Source organism: Aquarana catesbeiana, linkage group LG01, assembly GCF_042186555.1.
Source record: "Aquarana catesbeiana isolate 2022-GZ linkage group LG01, ASM4218655v1, whole genome shotgun sequence".
Lineage (NCBI taxonomy): Eukaryota > Metazoa > Chordata > Amphibia > Anura > Ranidae > Aquarana > Aquarana catesbeiana.
This window is the reverse complement of record NC_133324.1, coordinates 6520429-6546168: the sequence shown is the minus strand read 5'-3', so window position 1 is coordinate 6546168 and position 25740 is coordinate 6520429. Positions and strand designations below refer to the sequence as shown.

The 25740-nt window shown below is 42.7% G+C and overlaps 2 protein-coding genes across 2 annotated transcripts; one reads left to right on the top strand and one right to left on the bottom strand.

Annotated features, from left to right (window-relative positions):
• Positions 1-7730: 7730 nt before the first annotated feature.
• LOC141129920 (chymotrypsin A-like) lies at positions 7731-13029 on the top strand. The gene is made up of 7 exons (XM_073617953.1): positions 7731-7782; positions 8447-8550; positions 9741-9820; positions 10434-10512; positions 11584-11764; positions 11932-12065; positions 12868-13029. Exons 1-7 carry the CDS (start codon positions 7731-7733, stop codon positions 13027-13029), a joined length of 792 nt encoding a protein of 263 aa, XP_073474054.1.
• A 6829-nt stretch (positions 13030-19858) lies between these two features.
• Positions 19859-25361, bottom strand: LOC141124154 (chymotrypsin A-like). The gene is made up of 7 exons (XM_073612228.1): positions 25310-25361; positions 24538-24641; positions 23268-23347; positions 22384-22462; positions 21127-21307; positions 20826-20959; positions 19859-20020 (listed from the first exon to the last, which is right to left on the bottom strand). Exons 1-7 carry the CDS (start codon positions 25359-25361, stop codon positions 19859-19861), a joined length of 792 nt encoding a protein of 263 aa, XP_073468329.1.
• Between the last annotated feature and the right edge of the window lie 379 nt (positions 25362-25740).

Below are 25740 nucleotides of genomic sequence, written 5' to 3'. Positions count from 1 at the left end.
TATGACACTTTTTTGGTGAATGGGTGGGGGTACTCCCTACTCATTCACATGGGGGGGGCAGGGTCTGGGGGCAGGGTCACATGGGGGGGGCCGGGTCCAGATTCCAATAAGCCCCCCACCGCAGACCCCTACAAACACCACCCAGGGTTGTGGGGAAGAGACCCTTGTCCACATCAACATGGGGACAAGATGCCCCCCCAAAGCACCCCCCTGTGTTGACAGCATGCAGCCTGGTATGGTTCAGGAAGTGGGGGTGCGCTCACTAATTCCTCTCTTTTCCTGACCTGCCAGGCTACAACCTCAGATAAGGGTTTGGTATGGATTTTGAGGGGGATCCCCATGCCGTTTTTTCTTTTTTTGTAAACAGCCGGGTGATGGCAATTGCAACTGTGAGACAATTTAAATGTGATTTTACTAGTTTTTTTTTTCTTTAGAAATTAAATTTTAGCTGCAGCATGTTCTATACATGCAACAGATGCACCTCTTTGTAATTGTGGCGCCACAGCTGTAATCGGTATTAAATATTATATTGGTTTTGGTGGAATACGGTGAGGGGAGATTTCATGAAGGGAGCCATTGGATAGCAGAAAAAACTTGACAGGGCTTTTAATCCTCCCCATCTTCATATAGACTAACAAACTTTAAGATGGCTTTATAACATAATTGCCAATTCTTGGATTTATCCTGATCCACATAGGGTCATCTATACCGTGATGGCACTGCTCAACCACAAGGCCAAGCGTGGTGCTATCTTATATACAAAGTTCTTTAACAAAACAAACTCAATAGGTCTCAGAGGAGAACTTAAAAAAATCATGAAACACATATATGAACCGCTGAAGGGTCTAAAAGAACCCCTCACCAGTTAGATTCAACAACAACAGTGATATGCCGAAGATAATCCACCATATGAAACAGAACACAGGACCATCAATGGTGGTGCAAATCATTCATTATTCACTCATCTTTACTCATTATGATTCATTTAATACTTAATCATATAATAATATATATAATACTCTATGTATAATTGTGAAAGCTACATACACAGTTCTGCCTCATATAAAGCGACCCGACTTAGAGATGTTTGGACCCATAAGCTATTGTTCTGACCAACAAGATGACTGAAGAGAGATAGCTCTGATCGATAGAAAGTCTGTAGCTCATCATACCTTGCAGGAGAAGGCACTGAAGACACCATGCAGATTATGGAGGTCTAGATTCTGGGTATAAAGTATCTCTGGCAGTCAGTGTTGGTCAGAAGAGGAAGAGCCACCTGCTGGAGTTTATCTGGCTTAGCTAGTGCTGAGAGAGAAAGGGAGAAGATGGATTAACACAAAAGATGGACAGCAATTAACATATATAACCTCTAGACATCTTCATGTATAGCTCTCCATAGAAGACCACAATGTGGCCATATCATTGTGATGTCTGTCCATACCAGACTGAAACTGATATCTTTTTTTTACCCCATTTTTACTGGACAGTTTTTCCAATTTATGAAGCTTCTCTGTGTAACTTCTCTGTTCTTTTTCAAAAAATGGCAAATAATAATTTATTCTTCCAAAAAAAACTGGCATAAGACAAGGTATTTAATGGCGTTCCTGCATGTCACCAGTTTGTTGGTGATTTCTGAGTCAAATGTTTATAATCTGGAGAGATAAAAAGTGGAATGCAGGCCAAGAGAAATGTTACTATTAGGGATGAGCTCCGGCGTGTTCGCATGGCGCACGTGCCGAGCCCGCCAGGAAGTCGGCACGGGGCAGCGCTAATCACAAGCAGTGAGACATTTCCCGATGTGCGGCTGCAGAGATCGGGAAATGTCTCACTGCTTGTGATTAGCGCTGCGCCGTGCCGACTTCCTGGCGGGCTCGGCACGTGCGCCATGCGAACACGCCGGAGCTCATCCCTAGTTACTATTATGTCAGTCTTCATAACTAGGCCCCCAGTGACTGAAAAGGAAATTGGGAAAAATAATTGTACATGTATGATAATGAGTCGTACCACAGAGTGACCATCCACTAGCCCACCAGTACAGGGGGCCACCAAGGCAATTTCTGTCTGCTGTACCAACGAGTGACCAATCACTAGCTCACTAGTACAGGGGGCCACCAAGGCCATTGCTGTCTGCCATACCAGTGAGTGACCAACCACCAACCCACTAGTACAGGGGGCCACCAAGGCCATTGCTGTCTGCCATACCAGCGAGTGACCAACCACCAACCCACTAGTACAGGGGGCCACCAAGGCAATTGCTGTCTGCCGTACCACTGAGTGACCAACCACTAGCCCACCAGTACAGGGGGCAACCAAGTCAATTGCTGTCTTTCTCCTCTCTGGGGAGATTCATCATCTCAGTTGGTCTTGGTGGCCATTGGGACAAATGATAATGGGAAATCCAAAATGTTAGTGATATCACTGGAACAGCAGGTGAGCAGAATCTTTTCAGAAGGACATGTGTCACCAATCTCTAAGAGGGATTTCCTTTACTTTTACAAAGGATTCCTCAGTTAGAGGTATCAGTACATTAAAGGAAAACCTTTCCGACAACAAAAAATCCCACTATATCTAAAACAACAACAAAAAAAAAGTACTTTGGCTTGGAATACACTTTAAAGGAAAAAAGGGGTAAATGAGGTTGGTTCACTAAGGGTTAAAATTTATTCAATAGAAACAATCTTATTATTTTTAAATCATATACTTTTACATTGTAACCATAGCATGTCATCAATGATGCCTGTAAATAGTTTTCAGGCATAGCTTACACAGGAGCCATTGTCTAAGCTCCTGACGTACAAAGCAAGCTGCGGGATGACCACAGCAGAAGAGGACCAAAGCATATGAGGTATGTCCTACAATCTTAGACAAAGATTTTTAGGGCATACCTTGTAAGTCCAAGGACTTTAACTGGTTTATACTTTGTATTTTTATAGAACATCTAATTCACTTACTAACACCATTGATGCATCCCCATCTGCTGGTGATGCAGCTTTCTCCTTCTATGAAGACATCAGAGGAAGCAGAAAGACATACGGGGGAAACGCGGTCATTGAGGGTGACAGGACTGGAAAGCTTGATCAGGGCGATGTCACTGTCAGCGGTTGGGGCGTTGTACTAGGGGGGGACTGAAGAACTGAGAAAAGTTATAATAAAGATTAATGAATCTCCTCAGTTTGTAGTTTAATCTGCTTACTTGTCGTGTTTTATTCTCCTATTACCATTATATTGACAGTTGTCTCCACCTTAAACCGACATCATATGTGTATTTTAAGTTGAGGGAAGCAGAAAAAGTTCTCGGTCTAAAACGTGATGGAAGTGCCGCAGGAATCTCAGCTGACAATTTAGGGGCCCAAGCAGTTACTTTGGACAAACCACTACCAAAAAAGCACACAGGGGTAGGCATCCTTGGCCACTCCAGCTGTGGAGAAACTACAAATCCCATGAGGCATTTCAAGACTCTGGCAGACACAAACATGAATCCCAGAAGCTGAGGCATGATGGGATTTGTAGTTTCACCACAGCTAGAGATCCAAGTTTGCCTACCCCGGCGCTAGATGATGGTGGACAACCTACAGCCAGGAAATGAGGCAGGTTCCACCTGACTTGTTGCTGCTTCTAATGCATATTGTGTAAAGCTCGCAGTGTGTAGATAGATCAGGGTAAGCAATTTCAGAACAAGAGAGGAGTCTGAAGAACTGTTCAAGACTGAAGGGAAGGCTGGAGGTCAGCTGTATTACCTCTCGTGTTTCGGGACTATTTGTTTGTTTTCCTAAAATAAAGTTTTGTTAGAGAGGAAGAAATGTCTTGTAGGATCTTCTGAACTCCATCCTATGTCTGTTCTGTGACTACTACAAGTCCCTATATGTGTGCCATGACCATGGAGGGAGCACGGCCTTTATATGTAATAAGAAATAAATCTGCTCACCCATACATATATCACTACAATCTCTACATAGGAAGAAAGCTTAGAAGACACATTGATGACACTGATCACCTTCTCACGTCTAAAACTCTTAAAAAAATTAGAGTTCTTCTTCAGTAATAAGAACTTACTCTGCCATTGGATTTGACCTGGATGGGCTCGGCATTGGAGGAAAAGTCAAATTCACTCGGGACCACACGATGTGAAGATCTGGATGGAAGACAAACATGGCAGGTCATTGGGAAACGGTTCGGTGTCATGGTAACTCTGTTTTTTAAGCTCAACCTTATTCTCTGGATGGACAGTTGGATAAATGTTTCTATATTTAGAATGGATCTGGTCTATAAACCAGAGGCTCTGGATGGACAGTTGGATAAATGGTTCTATATTTAGAAGGTATCCGGTTATAAACCAGAAGCTCTGGATGGACAGTTGGATAAATGGTTCTATATTTAGATAGTATTCAGTTTATAAACCAGAAGCTCTGGATGGACAGTTGGATAAATAGCTCTATATTTAGAATGTATCCGGTCTATAAACCAGAGGCTCTGGATGGACAGTTGGATAAATGGTTCTATATTTAGGATGTATCCAGTCCAAAAACTAGAGGCTCTGGATGGACAGTTGGATAAATGGTTCTATATTTAGGATGTATCCGGTCTATATACCAGAGGCTCTGGATGGACAGTTGGATAAATAGCTCTATATTTAGAATGTATCTGGTCTATAAACTAGAAGCTCTGGATGGACAGTTGGATAAATGGTTCAATATTTAGGATGTTTCTGATCTATACACCAGAGGCTCTGGATGGACAGTTGGATAAATGGTTCTATATTTAGGATGTTTCTGATCTATACACCAGAGGCTCTGGATGGACAGTTGGATGAATGTTTCTATATTTAGGATGTATCTGGTCTATAAACCAAAGGCTCTGGATGGACAGTTGGATAAATAGTTCCATATTTAGGACGTATCTGGTCTATAAACCAGAGGCTCTGGTTGGAATGATGACCAGTGAAGCACTGCAGTGAACACTGACTTTGTAGTACAATATTATCACATAAGACTCACCAGACTGGGCAGTGGGAAGCAGGCTTGTTATTAGGACAGCTTTAGACCTCCTTATCAGCAAACCTTTAGCAAATCCAGATATTCCACCAACTTAGGCTGGAGGAAAAGATGTGAGGAAGCAGGTGTTACAGGAGAACGTCACCTACCAAGGCTCTCGCTGAGCGATGAAATCTATAATTAGTCCATGTGTCAGAGTACGTCATTCACTCCATATTACCTAAAGAGTGGATTTTATTTATGATGGGGAACATCTCCAAAATTGATGAATATTGTGGTTCTACAAAACAGAATTTTCACCACTAAACACACACAGGTCTTGGATTCCAAGATCTCAGCAGCGCATCTCACATTCTAAGGACTCTATAACCAATTCTTTTTTAGTTGAACCAAAATCCTTCATGGGCCATGGACTCCCCCTCACACTTCTCACCTTCTTGTAGAAGAATTTCCAGCATGCAACATAACAAAGGGAAATAATAGCACAAACCAGCATTTACTTGACTAAAGCTCTAAGATTAAACCAAGATCTAGAGGTTTAAGCTGTCTAGATGTAACCTGCTGAATGTTAATGGGGTTTCATGAATCCAATGTCAATTTGGGCCATTATCTGTCTTTGTTTTGTTGTAGACTTTGCAGTGAGTAGCTGGTGTGACAGGCAAGCATGGACCCACCTGAGCTCATAAATACTGTATTTGTACATATTACAAGATGTTCCAGACCTAGGTATCTTTAGTCCCAGGCACCTAGGTCACCTTTCTCTGAGTTTGGCTGGACCTCAGAGCGAGTCTCTCATTCCGATTGTTCGAGAGACATACTCTGTTGTATGCCAGGAGTACTTACAGGGTGATCTCCAGCACGACAGTGCCTGCATAGTTCTGGTGTAACATCACTCAGTAGAGATAATGGAGATGAAGACAGCAGTGCTGGACATGTGAAGCTTTTACTGATCACTAATAAATGAAGCTACTGACTACTAACTACAAATGTTATTGGTCCACCAATATGTAAGTAGCAATCTCCACTGACCACCAACATGTAGGGGGCAAACTCCACTGGCCACCAACATGTAGGGTCAATCTATCACTGACCATTGACATGTAAGGGGCAATCTCTAATGACCAGCAGTATGTAGGGGTCACTGGCCACAAATATGTAGGGGGCAATCTCCACTGGTCACCAACATGTAGGGGCAATCTTCACTGGCTATCAACATGTAGGGGACAATTTTCGCTCGCCACCAGAATATAGAGGGCAATCACCACTGACCACTATTGACATTCATATGTTCACGCTATCGTTCAATTTGTTCTTTTTTTATGTAGGATAATATATATTGTGCAGGATGCAAGGGGTTGGTCCTGAATGGGAGATACATTTTGGAGTACTAAGGGGTTCTCACCCATGGTGGACGATGGGTTCTGAGGAAGTCCACTCGGAGAGGAAAGGACTAGCTTACAGTTCCCTCAGAATGGGTAAGTCCTTATTTAATACCTGGAATTTGGAGGCTCAGAGATACTTTTCGGTAGGAAAGAGTTGCAGGGACTTAGCCCCAAAAGGGTTATCCTGTCATCAGAAGAGGCCTGAAAAGGAACATGAAGGGGTCAGCACCTGTCTGTGAGGTGGAGTGGAGAAGCTCAAAGCAGTGAGGAATTGTGGACTGTCTTGTTATCAAGTCATTGTTTGTTAAGCTCCTGAGGCTTTTCCTGTACGCTGAAAAAAATGGGAACCCCAAACCCTGGTGTAGGACTGGTATAGTGGCGGTGAGCCATAGTGTTGTTTTTCAAAAACTTTCAGAATTATGAACTGTTTGTGTTTACTTTTGTTGACAAAAGCTGTTTTGTTTGAGTGAACTTTTAAAATAATAAAGAGTGTATTACTTTTACAAGTGGCTCCATATATTACAATATATATATATATATATATATATATATATATATATATATATATATATATATATATATATACGCATTTAAACACTTCCCATAAGTGTGCATTTAGCTGGTTGTCAATTAAGAGTCCATTAACAAAGCAAAGCAGTGTGCTGCAGCTCATGCATTATTCTGTGTGTGGAAGCATGTTTTTACATACAGTATTTGCCAAATTATTCAGCCCAAAGCTCAAAAAATAGGTGCCATCTCCATGTTGAATCTCAGAGTTCTATTCAACAAATGCTGGCTTGTACCATTATGTCCCTTTCTTCTATTGTGTCCTGAAGCTTCTTCTAGAAAGGTGGGATCCCCACATTTGCTGAGCCGAAGTGGAGGGGAGAATTCCATGGTCTATGGCAGATTTTGACCTAACTGATATGGGGTCCTTAGGAGACATGTGGGGAGCATTGGTGAGATCTTTGATCCCAACATATGTGTGTTTTTAGTGGTTAAAACTTTACATTTTGGGAACAAAATATCCATTGATTTTTTTATATGTTCCTCATCATAAATAAAATTCACTCTTTAGGTAATATGGAGTAAATGACGTACTGCAATACACAGACTAATTGTAGATTCCATCACTCAGCGAGAGTCCTGATAAGTGACGTTCTCCTGTAACACCTGTTTCTTCATATCTTTCCTCCAGCCCACGTCGGTGGAATATACGCAATTGCTAAAGTTTCCCTGATAAGGAGGTCTAAAATTGTCCTAATAACAAGCCTGGAGCTCTCCCCTGATTGGCCGGCTGAGCGTATATAAGCTGAACAGACCTTACAATCGTTCTCTTACTCAAGAATATCAGAAAATGACAACACTGTGGGTCCTGTCCTGCCTGGTCCTGCTCAGCGGAGCCTATGGTGAGTACATGTACTGGATGTTTGTGGCACATTGTGATATATCTAATTTATATCAGTTTTTGACACATACATATGAAATTTTCTAGACACATACATTCATAGAGCGTATGTAAAATAAAGAACATTGATCTGATTATATGGGCGACTTTTGGCAATCTCCATCTTATCGCCTAGCCCTGATCATTTTGTTACTTTTTTGAATAGATAAAAACAAGTACAAATATTAAAGAAAATGAAAATCTGCCTTATTGAAGACCGTATGTAGACAAAGTGCAAAGACAATAAAAAGAGACTAAGGCTAGGTTTCCACTAGTGCGACTTTTCATGCGATTTGGGACTGAAAAGTCGCATGACAAGTCGTACCCCATGATTTCCAATGAGTACCGTTCATATCTGTGCGGCTTCAAGTCGCAGCGACTTCAAAGTAGTCCCTGCACTACTTTGGTCCCACTTTGAGGCAACTTGAGGTCCATAGACCTCAAGAATACACAGGCACTGCTTCAAGTCGTGGCAAAAAAAGTGGTAAAATTGCGGCAAAATCGCGCAACTGGGGGCGCAATAGTGGAAACATAGCCCTAATGACCATACATATTTTGTGTTGTATTATATGGTGGTGTGTAACAATGTATTACTGGCAGTTATAATAAGAATGTGTATTTCTCAGGTTGCGGTGTTCCCGCCATCAGGCCTCTTATCTCCGGCTATGCCAGGGTTGTGAACGGTGAAAACGCCGTCTCTGGTTCTTGGCCATGGCAGGTGTCTCTTCAGGTACGATCGTTTCTTACCACATTTTTATTTTAAATCTTAACATTTCTGGGTTTAATGTCGTCTCTAGAGATCAGTCACCATAGAATGCCATCCATTGTGTACAAACACGTGCCCCTCCCCCACCCCTCAGATCTAGGATTTTCTGTGGACACAATTTAGAATTTTGCTGACTGAACCTTCTACTTGTCAATTTGAAATTTGAAAGATTTGACAGAACACAGGCCTCTTGGAAAAGGAAAGTGAGAGAAGCCAGGGGGTAGGGCACAACCATCTTCGAGAAGCAAAAGGTGAAGAATACGTGATAAAGATGTGTCCCACCAGAAAACATTATGGAGGAGAAAATTGTATTGAAAAGACTCTATCAGCCAATCAGCAGGTGAGGGGGAAGGCAGATGCCAGCCAAACATCATAGGGGGAGGGTATGCCGAAGGTCCCCCCTTCTATTCCCAACAGCAAAACCTCTCTAAAATGGACCTATATTTTAAAAGAAAGAAGTCTACAATCTTGCTGGCATGGATAAATAATAGCAATAGAAGGGCTGAAGGTACTGTTTTTGGTTTCTTCCAGTGTTATTATTATTATTATTATTATTATACAGGATTTATTTAGGGTCAACAGTTTACGTAGCGCTTTACAACTTGAGGGTAGACAGTACAAATACAATACACTTTTATACAGAAGGAATCAGAGGGCCCTGCTCCTTAGAGCTTACAATCTAAGAGGGAAGGTCAAGAGATACAAGAGGTAATAACTGTGGGGTGATGTGCTGATTGAGAGGATATATGTACAGTTGTTAGGTGGGGGCCGGATAGGCTTCTCTGAAGAGATGAGTTTTCAGGGATCGTCTGAAAGTGGATAAAGTAGGAGAAAATCGGACGGATTGGGGTAGAGCATTCCAGAGGATGGGAGAGGCTCTGGAGAAGTCCTGAAGGCGAGCATGGGATGAGGTGACAAGTGAGTTTGAGAGCAGGAGGCCTTAGGAGGAGCGAAGAGAACGATTAGGTTGGTATTTTGAGACTAGGTTAGAGATGTAGCTGGGGGCATGTCTGACTGGCAATTACTCTGACACTAAACGTTGGTTGCCCGCCTCTGTAACTATCACATTGTTCAGTTTTCCATGGGGGGGTCTTCATGGGGTAGGTGAAGTGATCTGTATATAAAGCAATGACCACATGACTCTTCTTCTACAGAACAGCACTGGATTCCACTACTGTGGTGGCTCCATCATCAACGATCTCTGGGTTGTCACCGCTGCCCACTGCCCAGTCAGGTAAGTCTCAAATGATAATATGCTACTACAAGGTCAGCATTCACTGGTCATCTGCTTATCAAGAGCTCTAGTTTATAGACCACATGCATCGCAAATAAAGAGCCAATTATCCAACTGTCCATCCAGAGCCTCTGGTTTATAGACCAGATACATCCTAAATATAGAACCATTTATCCAACTGTCCATCCAGAGCCTCTGGTTTATAGACCAGATGCATCCTAAATATAGAGCCATTTATCCAACTGTCCACCCAGAGCCTCTGGTTTATAGACCAGATACATCCTAAATATAGAACCATTTATCCAACTGTCCATCCAGAGCCTCTGGTTTATAGACCCGATACAATATAGAGCCATATATCCAATTCACAACTGACTGTTATCTCTCTTGTTTTCAAAATGTAGACGGTAGGGGTTGTAGAAAGTAGAGAGATGTAGATAGTATGGGCTGTATAGTTTTGGACCCTTGACTAAAGTACTGTGTAGAAATTACCTTTCACTGCCGGACGTGTAAAATGTTCCCCATGTATGGAGAGAATAAGGTTGAGTCTGAAAACCATAGTCACGACACCCAACTGTTTACCAATGACCTGCGATGTTTCTCTTCCATCCAGATCTTCCCACCGCGTGGTCCTGGGTGAATTCGACCATTCCTCCAATGCTGAGCCCATACAAGTCAAGTCCGTCGGCGGAGTAAGTTCTTATTACTAAAGGAGAACTCTCGTTTTTTTATGGGTTTTAGATGTGAGAAGGTCATCAACGTGTCTTCTAAGCTTTCTTCCTATGTAGAGATTATAGTGATATACGTATGGGTGGGCAGACTTATTTCTTATTACATTTAAAGGCTGTATTCCTGCATGGTCATGGTACAAATATTGGGACTTGCAATATTGACAAGTCTAACATGGGAGAATTTTTTTAAATTACCATTTTTAGAAAAAACTGAACAAAAAAATCCAAAAGTTAAATTTAATTAAAAAGACCCGAGTAGGGAAAACAGAATTTCTGCATGTACTGGGGTCCTATTATTTGCCAAAAGAGGGGTCATCTAGACACAAGGTGTGCGTTTCAAGACTAAAAGTGGCCTTATAAATGGGGCTTTGTTTGCTCCTGAGTCCCGAAAACCATTAAAGCTGGCCTTCCCTTCAGTTTTTACTGGAACTGGTTACTCTGATTTCACCGAGCATTGTGAGTTTCTCCCAATGTGCATTAGATGCTGCAGCAAGTGGGATAGAGCCGGCCCTTTTTCCTGGTTGGAGGACGTCCATCATCATCTAACCCAGGAGTAGGAAACTATGGATCTCTAGTTGTAGTAAAACTACAAATCCCATCATGCCTCAGCCTCTGGTAGTCAGAGTACCTCAATGCTTCATGGGATTTAAAGTTTCGACAAAGCTGGAGTGCTGAGGTTGCCTACCCCTGTGCTCTTTTATTTTTGTTTAAAGCAGTGGTGTGGCCAAAGTAACTGCTTACTGTAAATTGTCAGCTAGCTGAGATTCCTCTGATTTACAAGTGACATGGAGTTTTGGCACTTCCATCACTTTTTTAGATTGGGGGCTTTTTCAGCTCAACTTAAAATGACATATGATGGCAGTTTGAGGTGGAGACAACTCTCAGTATAATGTAATAGGAGAAAAAAATACGAAGAGTAAGCAGAATAATCTACAAACTGAGAAGATACAAAGGGACATTTATTACAAGCTCTGTAGTAGATTCTGATTTAAAATCCATAAAAACATTAATCCTTACTATGACTTTTCTCAGTTCTTCAGTCACCCCCAGTACAACGCCCAGACTGATGTCAATGACATCGCCCTGATCAAGCTTTCCAGTCCCGCCACCCTCAATGACCGCGTGTCCCCCGTGTGTCTTGCTGCTTCCTCTGAAGTCTTCAATGGAGGGGAAAGATGCGTCACCACCGGATGGGGATACACCAATGCTGCCAGTAAGAGAATTAGACGTTCTTCAAAAATGTAAAGCTTTAACTGATTAACTCTTGGGAATACAAATGTGGTCTTCTACAGGGGGCTGTACATAAACACATTTAGAGCTTATATACATTAGTAGCTGTCTGTCTTTTATGTTAATCCTTCTTCTCCCTTTCTATCTCAGCATTGGCCTCTCCAGATAAACTCCAGCAGGTGTCTCTTCCTCTTCTGACCAACACTCAGTGCCAGAGATACTTTGGAAGCAAAATTCAAGCCTCCATGATCTGCGCTGGTGCCTCTGGTGCCTCCTCTTGCATGGTACGATCATTTTCAGATTTTCTTTTGACCAGTATTAGCTTTTTTTTTTTTTTTAGACAACTTTTTTAACAGAACTATAGCTTTTGGATCCAAACATCTCTAAGTTGGGTCACTTCGTATGGGGCAGAACAGCTTATGTAGCCTAACCTTCATTAATTTGTTAATGAATTTTTGTTTGAAAATATACAGTTGTTAGGTGAGGGCAGTTTAGGCTTCTCTGAAGAGGAGGGTTTTCAGGGATCGTCTAAAAGCTAACAGAGTCGGAGATAAACAGACAGATTAGGGGTAAGGTGTTCCATAGGATGGGAGAGGCTCTGGAAAAGTCCTGGAGGCGAGCATGGGAAGAGGTGACGAGGGAGCTAGAGAGCAGGAGGTCCTGGGAGGAACGAAGAGAACGGTTAGGTTGGTATTTTGAGACTAGGCTAGTGGTGTAGCTGGGGGCCGAGTTGTGGATGGCTTTGTAAGTTGTTGTTAGTATTTTGAATTTAATTTGTTGGGTGAGCGAAAGGCGACGGAGGGATTGACAGAGAGGAGTAGCAGGCATGGAGCCGTAGGTAAGGTGGATGAGTCTGGCAGCAGCATTCATGATGGACTGAAGGGGGGGGTAGCCTATTTAAAGGTAAGCCAATGAGAAGGGAGTTGCAGTAGTCAAGGTGGAAGATGACTAGGGAGTGAATTAAGAGCTTTGTGGTGTCAGTGGTTAGAAAGGGGTGTATTTTGGAGATGTTGCAGAGGTTGAGGCGGCACATACATTCATCACAATGAGAACTCCTCCATCATTTCCGTTTTTGTTCCTTTTCAGGGTGACTCTGGTGGACCCCTTGTGTGCCAGAGGAACGGAGCCTGGACCCTGACCGGTGTTGTGTCCTTTGGACTCGGCACCTGCTCTCCATATTTTCCCGGAGTCTACGCCCGCGTCACCTCCCTCAGATCCTGGGTGGACCAGACTGTTGCCGCCAACTAAATGTCATCCATTGTCCTTCTGATACTCAATAAAGTAACTTTTATATTAATATATGTCTGTGGGGTTTTCTTTCGGATTCATACATTCACAAAAAAAAACAAGAAAACATAATCAACACATCATATAAATTAGATGTATAAAAGGTTTCAAATCTAATTCTTAAAGCAGTGACAATTTGTGAGTCTTCTCTTCTGTTCCATTCACAGCTTGTCTCTTCCCCACTTCCACATTCTACTTCTGCACCCCATCTACATCTCAGCCCATCCCCCCACAACTCTCTTGTTTCTGCACTAATTTCCCCCCCCCACAGCTCTCATTTTGCACAACCTGACAGCCCCCGGCTCTCATCTCTGAAATAATCCTCCCCTCTTCTCAGTTCCTCAGTTATCACCTCTGCACAAATCCCCCCAGCTCTTACCTCCCGCAACCTGCTGTCAGGTCACCTGAGTCCAGGTGACAGGTGCACTCCGTAGGAGTCAGGAGTGCACCGCTAAGGTAGTGGACCCTGGGGCTGACTGCTGCAGATTGAACTCTGGGTGGTTCATGAAGCAGGTCTACTGGAGCACCAACAGAGATCCCAGTGGGAGCTAGAGCATAGATTCCCCAGGGCGTGGAGTCTAAGAGCCAGCAGGTGTTCACCAGAGCCTCTAGTGGTGAGGATGGACTGCGCTGCAGTCTGACTCCAGGTCGCGGCCCCCCCAGGGTCTCACAGCTCACGCTCACGGTAGACTACAGGACAAAGAGGAAGGAAGCAGCAGGCGGGAACAGCAAGGATAGTAAAGGGATAAGCCAAGGTTGGGGCGACTAGTAGACAAGGATAAACATAGAACAGACCAAAGGTCAGGGTCACAAGCAGACAGGGATAGTCCAGAACAGGCCAAGATCGGTAATTCGAACCAGCCGTAGGAAATACAGCAAGTAGCACGCGAAAGCTAAACACACAATGGTTGATCAGGCAGCTTGGCTTGCAATGCCCAGGTTAATATAGTGTTCCTAATTAGGGATGAGCTTCGAGTTCGAGTCAAACTCATGTTCCACTCGAACATCGGCTGTTCGCCAGTTTGCCTAACAGCAAACAATTTAGGGTGTTCAGAGAAACCCAAAGAAAGAATGTGCCCCAGGTGGGATATTATGGGTAGTGTATCACCGGAAAATGAATGAATGGTGCAAAGATCAAATACAAAAAGTATTGTTTAAAAATTTATCACAAAGTTTTTATTAATTGCAAGGTATATAAAAAATATCTATAACATAGAATTAGTATAAAATCAAAAAAAATGAACGAGACAATAAGCAATTGTAATCTAACTGCTATAGTTTTGTAGTAAGTCATCCCAGCGGATTGAGAGATCAACCCACTGGGGTGAAGATAAGGCAACACAGAACACTCTACATGTTTCGGAATAATATAGAAAGACTCAGTTTCTTCTATAATGTATATTTCCTTCTTCGGGAGTTTCGAAAAAGCAGTTTTGATATATTTCTAAAGAGAAAAAAAAATATATAAATGTATATCAATAGACGTATTTAGCACCAACATATAATATAAAACAATTCTGTCTGATAATTTGAGAGACTGTTATATTCCAAACAAGACATAGGGACAGCAAGGAATCTCAACCAGAACAGGCATGAATATATAAATATATCAATATACTCACAGAACATTTGTCTCTTCACTGTGAACATTGTACAAAGGTATGTTAAGAGATGGACTCCCACCTCCTTGGGTCCAAGGGGTTAAATTGTCTGATCAAGAACTCAGGCAGTAGATGTTGTTGTTGTTAAATGGGTGAGACGGAGGAGGGGGGGGGGGAGAATCTGGGGTGCTTTGCAGATTTTCGACCTTGGTGCTAGTCCCCACCGAGGCGGCAAGCAGGGAAGGTACGCTCCTCTCAGCTGTGTAGCAGAGGAGAGTGTGTATGGAGTTGGTATTATATGCCTTGTGTGTGGCAAGGTGTGGAGTTTACAAACCAATCCCTGGCTTGTAGGGTGGAGCAAACTCAGGTGGTAATGATAAGCCTAGCTTTGAAAAACAACCTAGAGCCGAGCAGAAAGTGCTGGAAGAGACACCAGCTGTGTATGCAACACAGTGTGATGTCCGCCCATTGTGGCTCCTCGGCCTGAGCGACGCTCGACGCCAGCGCGTCCACAGGCGCGGTGACGTCACCCGTCGACGGAGGCCGCCGACACGGAGAGGGAGCGGCCTGGCTGGGTGGAGACGGAAAAAACACCTATCGCGCGGGACATGGTGTCGGGCGCGGGCGCACCAGTGCTGCTGAGGAAATGCCTCCGTCCCCATAGAGGGGAATCAGAGGCCTTTCCGTGTCGGGGAGCACCGACGAGCCAGCCCAGGGAGGACAGCAATCAAAGCCATAAAAAAATAAAGAAGGGGGAAGAAGAAAAGAAAAATGATGTAAAAGCATAATAAAAAAAAATAAACTCAATTTGATTGATGTTATTAATTATTAAGGAGATTGGGTCGATATATTACAGACCGTCCGGACGTGGGAGTTCCATCTTTACAGTAACAATACGTATAGTAGTCCCTGAGAATGAAAAAGCAAAAAACAGACATGCATGATTCCTGTAGATATTACAGTACAAATGTAAATTGAAGACAAACAAATGAGTTTGATAATAATTGGAGTGAGTACATTTTGTTTACTACATATCCACTTGATCAGAGAGCAGTGTGGCTATATCCAGGATGGACATCAATGTGAACCCAAAATCAAACTACTAGAAAACTTGATGAAAATAAATTACAATAGTAGGACAGGGAAGGGATATGTGAAAGCAGAGGGGAACCAGATGAAAGGAGGAGAAGAGAAGGAATAACTGCTAATGTGATAGCATGTAGTTGTTCTATAGTTCCTTGTCATAGCCTCCTGTAGAAAAACCAGGAAGAAAAGGTTTCAAATTAAAAGCTTCGTTTAGGCCCGGTGACGTTGTCGCGTCAAGATTGGATATCCAGCGGAGTTCCCGCTGTAGGAGGATCTTGTTCAGATCTCCCCCCTCGGGAACTTGGGTGCAGGCGATCCAATACTAGTACCGAAACTTTGGGACACGTGCCACCATGTACCTGGGCTACGTGTCTGCCCAAGGGAAGGTCAGGGTCGGCTGACTGCATGGCCCTAAGATGGCGATAGATATATGTATGGAAATATCAAATATGAGTAATAAATAAATTATGTGAAATTATATGTATATAGTACACACAGTAAGCTTTAGGAGGAAATAAATAAGAATTATGAAGGTGTTAAAAAATGTTATAAAAAATATGATCAATTTAGACATATATATATATATATATATGTATGTATAAACACATGTATACGTGCATTCACATAATAAATAGAGCCACTAAAGGTGATAGATCACTAAAATGACATCAATAAAATTCATTACTTATTTTGGGTAAGCAGGGGTATTTGTTTGTGTTAAGATGAATGATTTGTAAATTATAAGCAGGATATAAAAGCGAAGACCAATATTTTTTATCTTTACAGGATAGTAGATATTTCTAACTCTTCATTAATCCCACCCGGGTTTAAAGTGTCTAAGGAATAAATCCAGAAGGTTTCTGATTGACATAGCCTATAGAATCTCTCCGCTACTGGAAGATTCTTAGGTATTTGCTCTATGACCCATACTTCCAGACCTTCCGTCGATTTGGCGTGATGTTCACAAAAAATGGCGTGGGGCACTACGTTTGTCCCTACCGCCTTCTATTTTTCTCCTGTGTTCGCCAAATCTTTGTCTTAGGGGGCCGTATAGTGCGCCCCACAGACATAAGATTGCGAGGACAACTGGGGCCATACTCCACGAAGTCACAACCACAATTGTAAAAATCGCCCAACGTCTACGTTTTGCCTTTTGTGGAAAAATCTTTTTTTTCCATGTTTGACAAAGCTACAGGTTTTTCACATTGCTTTTTTTGCACTGGAACATGCCCTTAAGTGGAATCATATAGGCCTGTGCTGGTGCAATTTTGTTTTTAATGTTGGGAGCCTTTCTATATGTAATTCTAGGGTAATCGGGCAAAACCGGTTTTAAGTATGGATCCTCAAGAAGGATTGGCCAGTACTTCTTGAAGATGGCTTCCATTTTAGAGAAATTGGTATGGAACCTAGTAATGAAGCGTCCAGATTGATTAAAACTCTCATCATTTTTGTGATGGGCCGAAGGTGTATGCTGTAGAGAATATTGTTGGGCCTGGTCCACTAATGATTCAGGGTAGCCTTTATCTTTGAGTTTGTTTTTAAGTAAATGACTTTGTTCTGGATAGTCTGATATTTTGGTACAATTTCTCCGTAATCGAAAAAATTGACCCTTAGGGATATTGTCTTTCCATTTTTTGGAATTACAGCTCTTATAATGTAACAGAGAGTTTCCTGCTGTAGGTTTGAAAAAGTTCCTAGCGTGTATTTTATTATTCTCATGGTAGAGGTCGAGGTCCAAAAATGCAATAATTCATAATTCTTATTTATTTCCTCCTAAAGCTTACTGTGTGTACTATGTATATATAATTTCACATAATTTATTTATTATCATATTTGATATTTCCCTATATATATATATATATATATATATATATACATGGAAAGAAGAAGACTTTAAATAAAAGAATTGTCAAAAACTGTCGCTTGTCATTTTTAACATTTTTGACAGTTTTTTGTGAAATGGTAGGGGTAATTTTGTACCCCCTTACCATTTCACATGGGGGGCGAGATCTGGGGTCCCCTTGTTAAAGGGAGCTTCCAGATTCCGATAAGCCCCCCGCCCAGAGACCCCACAACCACGGGGCAAAGGTTGTGGGGATGAGGCCCTTGTCCCCATCAACATGGGGACATGGTGCTTTGGGGGGGACCCCAAAGCACCCTCCCAATGTTGAGGGTATGTGGCCTGGTATGGTTCAGGGGGGCGCTCTCTCATCCCCACCTCTTTTCCTGTGGCCTGCCAGGTTGCGTGCTTGGATAAGGGTCTGGTATGGATTTTTGGGGGGACCCCACGCCATTTTTTTTTTAATTTTGGCGCGGGGTTCCCCTTAAATCCATATTAGACCTCAAGGGTCTGGTATAGATTTTGAGGGGACCCCACGCCATTTTTTTTTAAATTTTGGCGCGGGATTCCCCTTAAAAATCCACACCAGACCTGAAGGGTCTGGTATGGATTCTGAGGGGGACCCCCACGCCATTTTTTTGTTTACATTTTGGTTCGGGGTTCCCCTTAATATCCATACCAGACCTGAAGGGCCTGGTATGGAATTTAGGGGGACCCCCACGCCGTTTTTTTTTTAAATTTTGGTTCGGGGTTCCCCTGTGGGGAATTCCCATGCCATTTTTATCAATGAATTTTTATGTGTATTGTCGGACCGGCAATTCATTAATAGCCGCGAGTAGTTATAAATGACTTTTTTTCCTTTGAAATGTCATTTTGCTGTCAGACTGTCCTAAACACGGGAAACATGCGCCCCCTTTACAGGCGTACTATAGACACCCCCCAGGTACAAAATTTAAAGGAATATTACACTTTTATTGTTTCACTTTAAGCATTATTAAAATCACTGCTCCCGAAAAAAACGGCCGTTTTTAAAACTTTTTTTTGCATTGATACATGTCCCCTGGGGCAGGACCCAGGTCCCCAAACACTTTTTATGACAATACCATGCATATAAGCCTTTAAAATTAGCACTTTTGATTTCTCCCATAGACTTTTAAAGGGGCTTTCGAATTTGCCACGAACACCCTAAATTGTTCGCTGTTCGGCGAACTGGTGAACAGCTGATGCTCGAGTGGAACATGAGTTTGACTCGAACTCGAAGCTCATCCCTAATTAGGAACACTATATTAACCTGGGGATTGCAAGCCAACCTGGCTGATCAACCATTGTGTGTTTAGCTTTCATGTGCAACTTGCTGTGTCTCCTAAGTCTGATTCCAGTTACCGATCTTGGCCTGTTCTGGACTATCCCTGTCTGCTTGTGACCCTGACCTTTGGCTTGTTCTATGTTTATCCTTGTCTACTAGTTGCCCTGAACTTTGGCTTATCCATTTACTATCCTTGTTGTTCCAGCCTGCTGCTTCCTTCCTCTTTGTCCTGTAGTCTCCCGTGAGCATGAGTGATACCCTGGGGGGCCGCGACCTGGAGTCAGACTGCAGCGCAGTCCATCCTCACCACTAGAGGCTCTGGTGAACACCTGCTGGCTCTTAGACTCCACGCCCTGGGGAATCTATGCTCTAGCTCCCAGTGGGATCTCTGTTGGTGCTCCAGTAGACCTGCTTCATGAACCTCCCAGAGTTCAATCCGCAGCAGTCAGCCCCAGGGTCCACTACCTTAGCGGTGCACTCCTGACTCCTGCGGAGTGCACCTGTCACCTGGACTCAGGTGACCTGACAGCAGGTTGTGGGGGGTAATAGCTGGGGGGATTTGTGCAGAGGTGAGAACTGAGGAACTGAGAAGAGGGGAGGATTATTTCAGAGATGAGAGCCGGGGCTGTCAGGTTGTGCAAAATGAGAGCTGTGGAGGGGGAAATTAGTGCAGAAGCAAGAGAGTTGTGGGGGGATGGGCTGAGATGTAGATGGGGTGCAGAAGTAAAATGTGGAAGTGGGGAAGAGACAAGCTGTGAATGGAACAGAAGAGAAGACTCACAAATTGTCACCACCTCAAGAAATAGATATGAAACCTTTTACACATCTAATTTATATGATTTGTTTATTATGTTTTCTTGTTTATTTTGTGAATGTATGAATCCGAAAGAAAACCCCACAGACATATATTAATATAAAAGTTACTTTATTGAGTATCAGAAGGACAATGGATGACATTTAGTTGGCGGCAACAGTCTGGTCCACCCAGGATGTGAGGGAGGAGACGCGGGCGTAGACTCCGGGAAAATATGGAGAGCAGGTGCCGAGTCCAAAGGACACAATACCGGTCAGGGTCCAGGCTCCGTTTCTCTGGCACACAAGGGGTCCACCAGAGTCCCCCTGAAAAGGAACAAAAACAGAAATGATGGAGGAGTTCTCATTGTGATGAATGTATGTGCCGCCTCAACCTCTGCAACATCTCCAAAATACACCCCTTTCTAACCACTGACACCGCAAAGTTCTTAATTCACTCCCTAGTCATCTTTCACCTTGACTACTGCAACTCCCTTCTCATTGGCTGACCTTTAAATAAGCTACCCCCCCTTCAGTCCATCATGAATGCTGCTGCCAAACTCATCCACCTTACCAACGGCTCCATGCCTGCTACTCCTCTCTGTCAATCCCTCCGTCACCTTCCACTCACCCAACAAATTAAATTCAAAATACTAACAACAACTTACAAAGCCATCCACAACTCGGCCCCCAGCTACACCACTAGCCTAGTCTCAAAATACCAACCTAACCGTTCTCTTCGTTCCTCCCAGGACCTCCTGCTCTCTAGCTCCCTCGTCACCTCCTCCCATGCTCGCCTCCAGGACTTTTCCAGAGCCTCTCCCATCCTATGGAACACCTTACCCCTAATCTGTCTGTCTATCTCCTACTCTGTTAGCTTTTAGATGATCCCTGAAAACCCTCCTCTTCAGAGAAGCCTATCCTGCCCTCACCTAACAACTGTATATTTTCAAACAAAAATTCATTAACAAATTAATGAAGGTTAGGCTACATAAGCTGTTCTGCCCCATACGAAGTGACCAAACTTAGAGATGTTTGGATCCAAAAGCTATAGCTCTGTTTAAAAAGTTGGCTAAAAAAAAAAAAAAAAAAAGCTAATACTGGTCAAAAGAAAATCTGAAAATTATCGTACCATGCAAGAGGAGGCACCAGAGGCACCAGCGCAGATCATGGAGGCTTGAATTTTGCTTCCAAAGTATCTCTGGCACTGAGTGTTGGTCAGAAGAGGAAGAGACACCTGCTGGAGTTTATCTGGAGAGGCCAATGCTGAGATAGAAAGGGAGAAGAAGGATTAACATAAAAGACAGACAGCTACTAATGTATATAAGCTCTAGATATCTTTATGTACAGCCCTCTGTAGAAGACCACATTTGTATGCCCAAGAGTTAATCAGTTAAAGCTTTACATTTTTGAAGAACGTCTAATTCTCTTACTGGCAGCATTGGTGTATCCCCATCCGGTGGTGACGCATCTTTCCCCTCCATTGAAGACATCAGAGGAAGCAGCAAGACACACGGGGGACACGCGGTCATTGAGGGTGGCGGGACTGGAAAGCTTGATCAGGGCGATGTCATTGACATCAGTCTGGGCGTTGTACTGGGGGTGACTGAAGAACTGAGAAAAGTCATAGTAAGGATTAATGTTTTTATTGATTTTAAATCAGAATCTACTACAGAGCTTGTAATAAATGTCCCTCTGTATCTTCTCAGTTTGTAGTTTGTTCTTCTTACTTTTCGTATTTTTTTCTCCTATTACATTATACTGAGAGTTGTCTCCACCTTAAACCGCCATCATATGTCATTTTAAGTTGAGGGAAGCTGAAAAAAGTCCCAGGTCTAATAAAGTGATGGAAGTGCCAAAACACCATGTCACTTGTAAATCGGAGGAATCTCAGCTAGCCAACAATTTACAGTAAGCAGTTACTTTGGCCACACCACTGCTTTAAAAAAAATAAAAGAGCACAGGGGTAGGCAATCTCAGCACTCCAGCTTTGGTGAAACTTTAAATCCCATGAAGCATTGCGGTACTCTGACTACCAGAGGCTGAGGCATGATGGGATTTGTAGTTTTACTACAACTAGAGATCCACAGTTTCCTACTCCTGGGTTAGATGATGATGGACGTCCTCCAGCCAGGAAAAAGGGCGGGCTCTATCCCACTTGCTGCAGCATCTAATGCACATTGGGAGAAACTCACAATGCTCGGTGAAATTTAGAGTAACCAATTTCAGTAAAAACTGAAGAGAAGGCCAGCTTTAATGGTTTTCGGGACTCAGGAGCAAACAAAGCCCCATTTATAAGGCCGCTTTTAGTCTCGGAGCGCACAACTTGTGTCTAGATGACCCCTCTTTTGGCAAATCAGAGGACCCCAGTACATGCAAAAATTCTGTTTTCCCTACTCGGGTCTTTTTAATTAAATTTAACTTATGTATTTATTTGTTCATTGTTTTCTAAAAATGGTCATTTAAAAAAATTCTCCCATGTTAGACTTGTCAATATTGCAAGTCCCAATATTTGTACCATGACCATGCAGGAATACAGCCTTTAAATGTAATAAGAAATAAGTCTGCCCACCCATACGTATATCACTATAATCTCTACATAGGAAGAAAGCTTAGAAGACACGTTGATGACCTTCTCACATCTAAAACCCATAAAAAACTAGAGTTCTCCTTTAGTAATAAGAACTTACTCTGCCAACGGACTTGACTTGTATGGGCTCAGCATTGGAGGAATGGTCGAATTCACCCAGGACCACGCGGTGGGAAGATCTGGATGGAAGAGAAACATGGCAGGTCATTGGTAAACAGTTGGGTGTCGTGACTATGGTTTTCAGACTCAACCTCATTCTCTCCATACATGGGGAACATTTTACACGTCCGGCAGTGAAAGGTCATTTCTACACAGTACTTTAGTCAAGGGTCCAAAACTATACAGCCCATACTATCTACATCTCTCTACTTTCTACAACCCCTACCTTCTACATTTTGAAAACAGGAAAGATAACAGTCAGTTGTGAATTGGATATATGGCTCTATATTGTATCTGATCTATAAACCAGAGGCTCTGAATGGACAGTTGGATAAATGGTTCTATATTTAAGATGTATCAGGTCTATAAACCAGAGGCTCTGGATGGACAGTTGGATAAATGGCTCTATATTTAGGATGTATCTGGTCTATAAACCAGAGGCTCTGGATGGACAGTTGGATAAATGGTTCTATATTTAGGATGTATCCGGTCTATAAACCAGAGGCTCTGGATGGACAGTTGGATAAATGGCTCTATATTTAGGATGTATCTGGTCTATAAACCAGAGGCTCTGGATGGACAGTTGGATAAATGGTTCTATATTTAGGATGTATCCGGTCTATAAACCAGAGGCTCTGGATGGGCAGTTGGATAAATGGCTCTATATTTAGGATGTATCTGGTCTATAAACCAGAGGCTCTGTATGGACAGTTGGATAATTGGCTCTTTATTTGCGATGCATGTGGTCTATAAACTAGAGCTCTTGATAAGCAGATGACCAGTGAATGCTGACCTTGTAGTAGCATATTATCATTTGAGACTTACCTGACTGGGCAGTGGGCAGCGGTGACAACCCAGAGATCGTTGATGATGGAGCCACCACAGTAGTGGAATCCAGTGCTGTTCTGTAGAAGAAGAGTCATGAGGTCATTGCTTTATATACAGATCACTTCACCTACCCCATGAAGATGCCCCCCTCCACATGGAAAAGTGAACAATGTGATAGTTACAGAGGCGGGCAACCAACGTTTAGTGTCAGAATAATTGCCAGTCAGACATGCCCCCAGCTACATCTCTAACCTAGTCTCAAAATACCAACCTAATCGTTCTCTTCGCTCCTCCTAAGGCCTCCTGCTCTCAAACTCCCTTGTCACCTCATCCCATGCTCGCCTTCAGGACTTCTCCAGAGCCTCTCCCATCCTCTGGAATGCTCTACCCCAATCCGTCCGATTTTCTCCTACTTTATCCACTTTCAGACGATCCCTGAAAACTCATCTCTTTTTAGAGAAGCCTATCCGGCCCCCACCTAACAACTGTACATTTATCCTCTCAATCAGCACATCACCCCACAGTTATTAACTCTTGTATCTCTTGACCTTCCCTCTTAGATTGTAAGCTCTAAGGAGCAGGGCCCTCTGATTCCCACTGTATTAAAGTGTATTGTATTTGTACTGTCTACCCTCAAGTTGTAAAGCGCTATGTAAACTATTGGCGCTAAATAAATCCTGTATAATAATAATAATAACACTGGAAGAAACCAAAAACAGCACCTTCAGCCCTTCTATTGCTATTATTTATCCATGCCAGCAAGATTGTAGACTTCTTTCTTTTGAAATATAGGTCCATTTTGGAGAGGTTTTGCTCTTGGGAATAGAAGGGGGGACCTTCGGCATACCCTCCCCCTATGATGTTTGGCTGGCATCTGCCTTCCCCCTCACCTGCTGATCGGCTGATAGAGCCTTTTCAATACAATTTTCTCCTCCATAATGTTTTTTGGTGGGACACATCTTTATCACTTAATCTTCGCCTTTTGCTTCTCGAAGATGGTTGTGCCCTACCCCCTGGCTTCTCTCACTTTCCTTTTCCAAGAGGCCTGTGTTCTGTCAAATCTTTCAAATTTCAAATTGACAAGTAGAAGGTTCATTCAGCAAAATTCTAAATTGTGTCCACAGAAAATCCTAGATCTGAGGGGTGGGGGGGGGGGCACGTGTTTGTACACAATGGATGGCATTCTATGGTGACTGACCTCTAGAGATGACATTAAACCCAGAAATGTTATGATTTAAAATAAAAATGTGGTAAGAAACGATCGTACCTGAAGAGACACCTGCCATGGCCAAGAACCAGAGACGGCGTTTTCACCGTTCACAACCCTGGCGTAGCCAGAGATAAGAGGCCTGATGGCGGGAACACCGCAACCTGAGAAATACAAATTCTTATTATAACTGCCAGTAATACATTGTTACACAGCACCATATAATACAACACAAAATATGTATGGTCATTAGGGCTATGTTTCCACTATTGCGCCCCCAAAGTTGTGCGTTTTTGCCGTGGCTTTACCGCGATTTTTTGCCGCGACTTGAAGCAGTGCCTGTGAATTCTTGAGGTCTATGGATCTCAAGTCGCATCAAAGCGGGACCAAAGTAGTACAGGGACTACTCTGAAGTCGCTACGACTTGAAGCCGCACAGATATGAACGGTACCCTTTGGAAATCATGGGGTACGACTTGTCATGCGACTTTTCAGTCCCAAATCGCATGAAAAGTCGCACTAGTGGAAACCTAGCCTTAGTCTCTTTTTATTGTCTTTGCACTTTGTCTACATATGGTCTTCAATAAGGCAGATTTTCATTTTTTTTTTATATTTGTACTTGTTTTTATCTATTCAAAAAAGTAACAAAATTTTCAGGGCTAGGCGATAAGATGGAGATTACCAAAAGCCGCCCATATAATCAGATCAATGTACTTTATTTTACATACGCTCTATGAATGTATGTGTCTAGAAAATTTCATATGTATGTGCAAAAAACTGATATAAATTAGATATATCACAATGTGCCACAAACATCCAGTACATGTACTCACCATAGGCTCCGCTGAGCAGGACCAGGCAGGACAGGACCCACAGTGTTGTCATTTTCTGATATTCTTGAGTAAGAGGACGATTGTAAGGTCTGTTCAGCTTATATACGCTCAGCCGGCCAATCAGGGGAGAGCTCCAGGCTTGTTATTAGGACAATTTTAGACCTCCTTATCAGGAAACCTTTAGCAATTGCGTATATTCCACTGACGTGGGCTGGAGGAAAAGATATGAAGAAACAGGTGTTATAGGAGAACGTCACTTATCCAGACTCTCGCTGAGTGATGGAATCTATAATTAGTCCATGTATCAGAGTACGTCATTTACTCCACATTACCTAAAGAGTGAATTTTATTTATGATGAGGAACATCTCAAAAAATCAATGAATATTTTGTTCCCAAAATGTAAAGTTTTCACCACTAAAAATACACATAT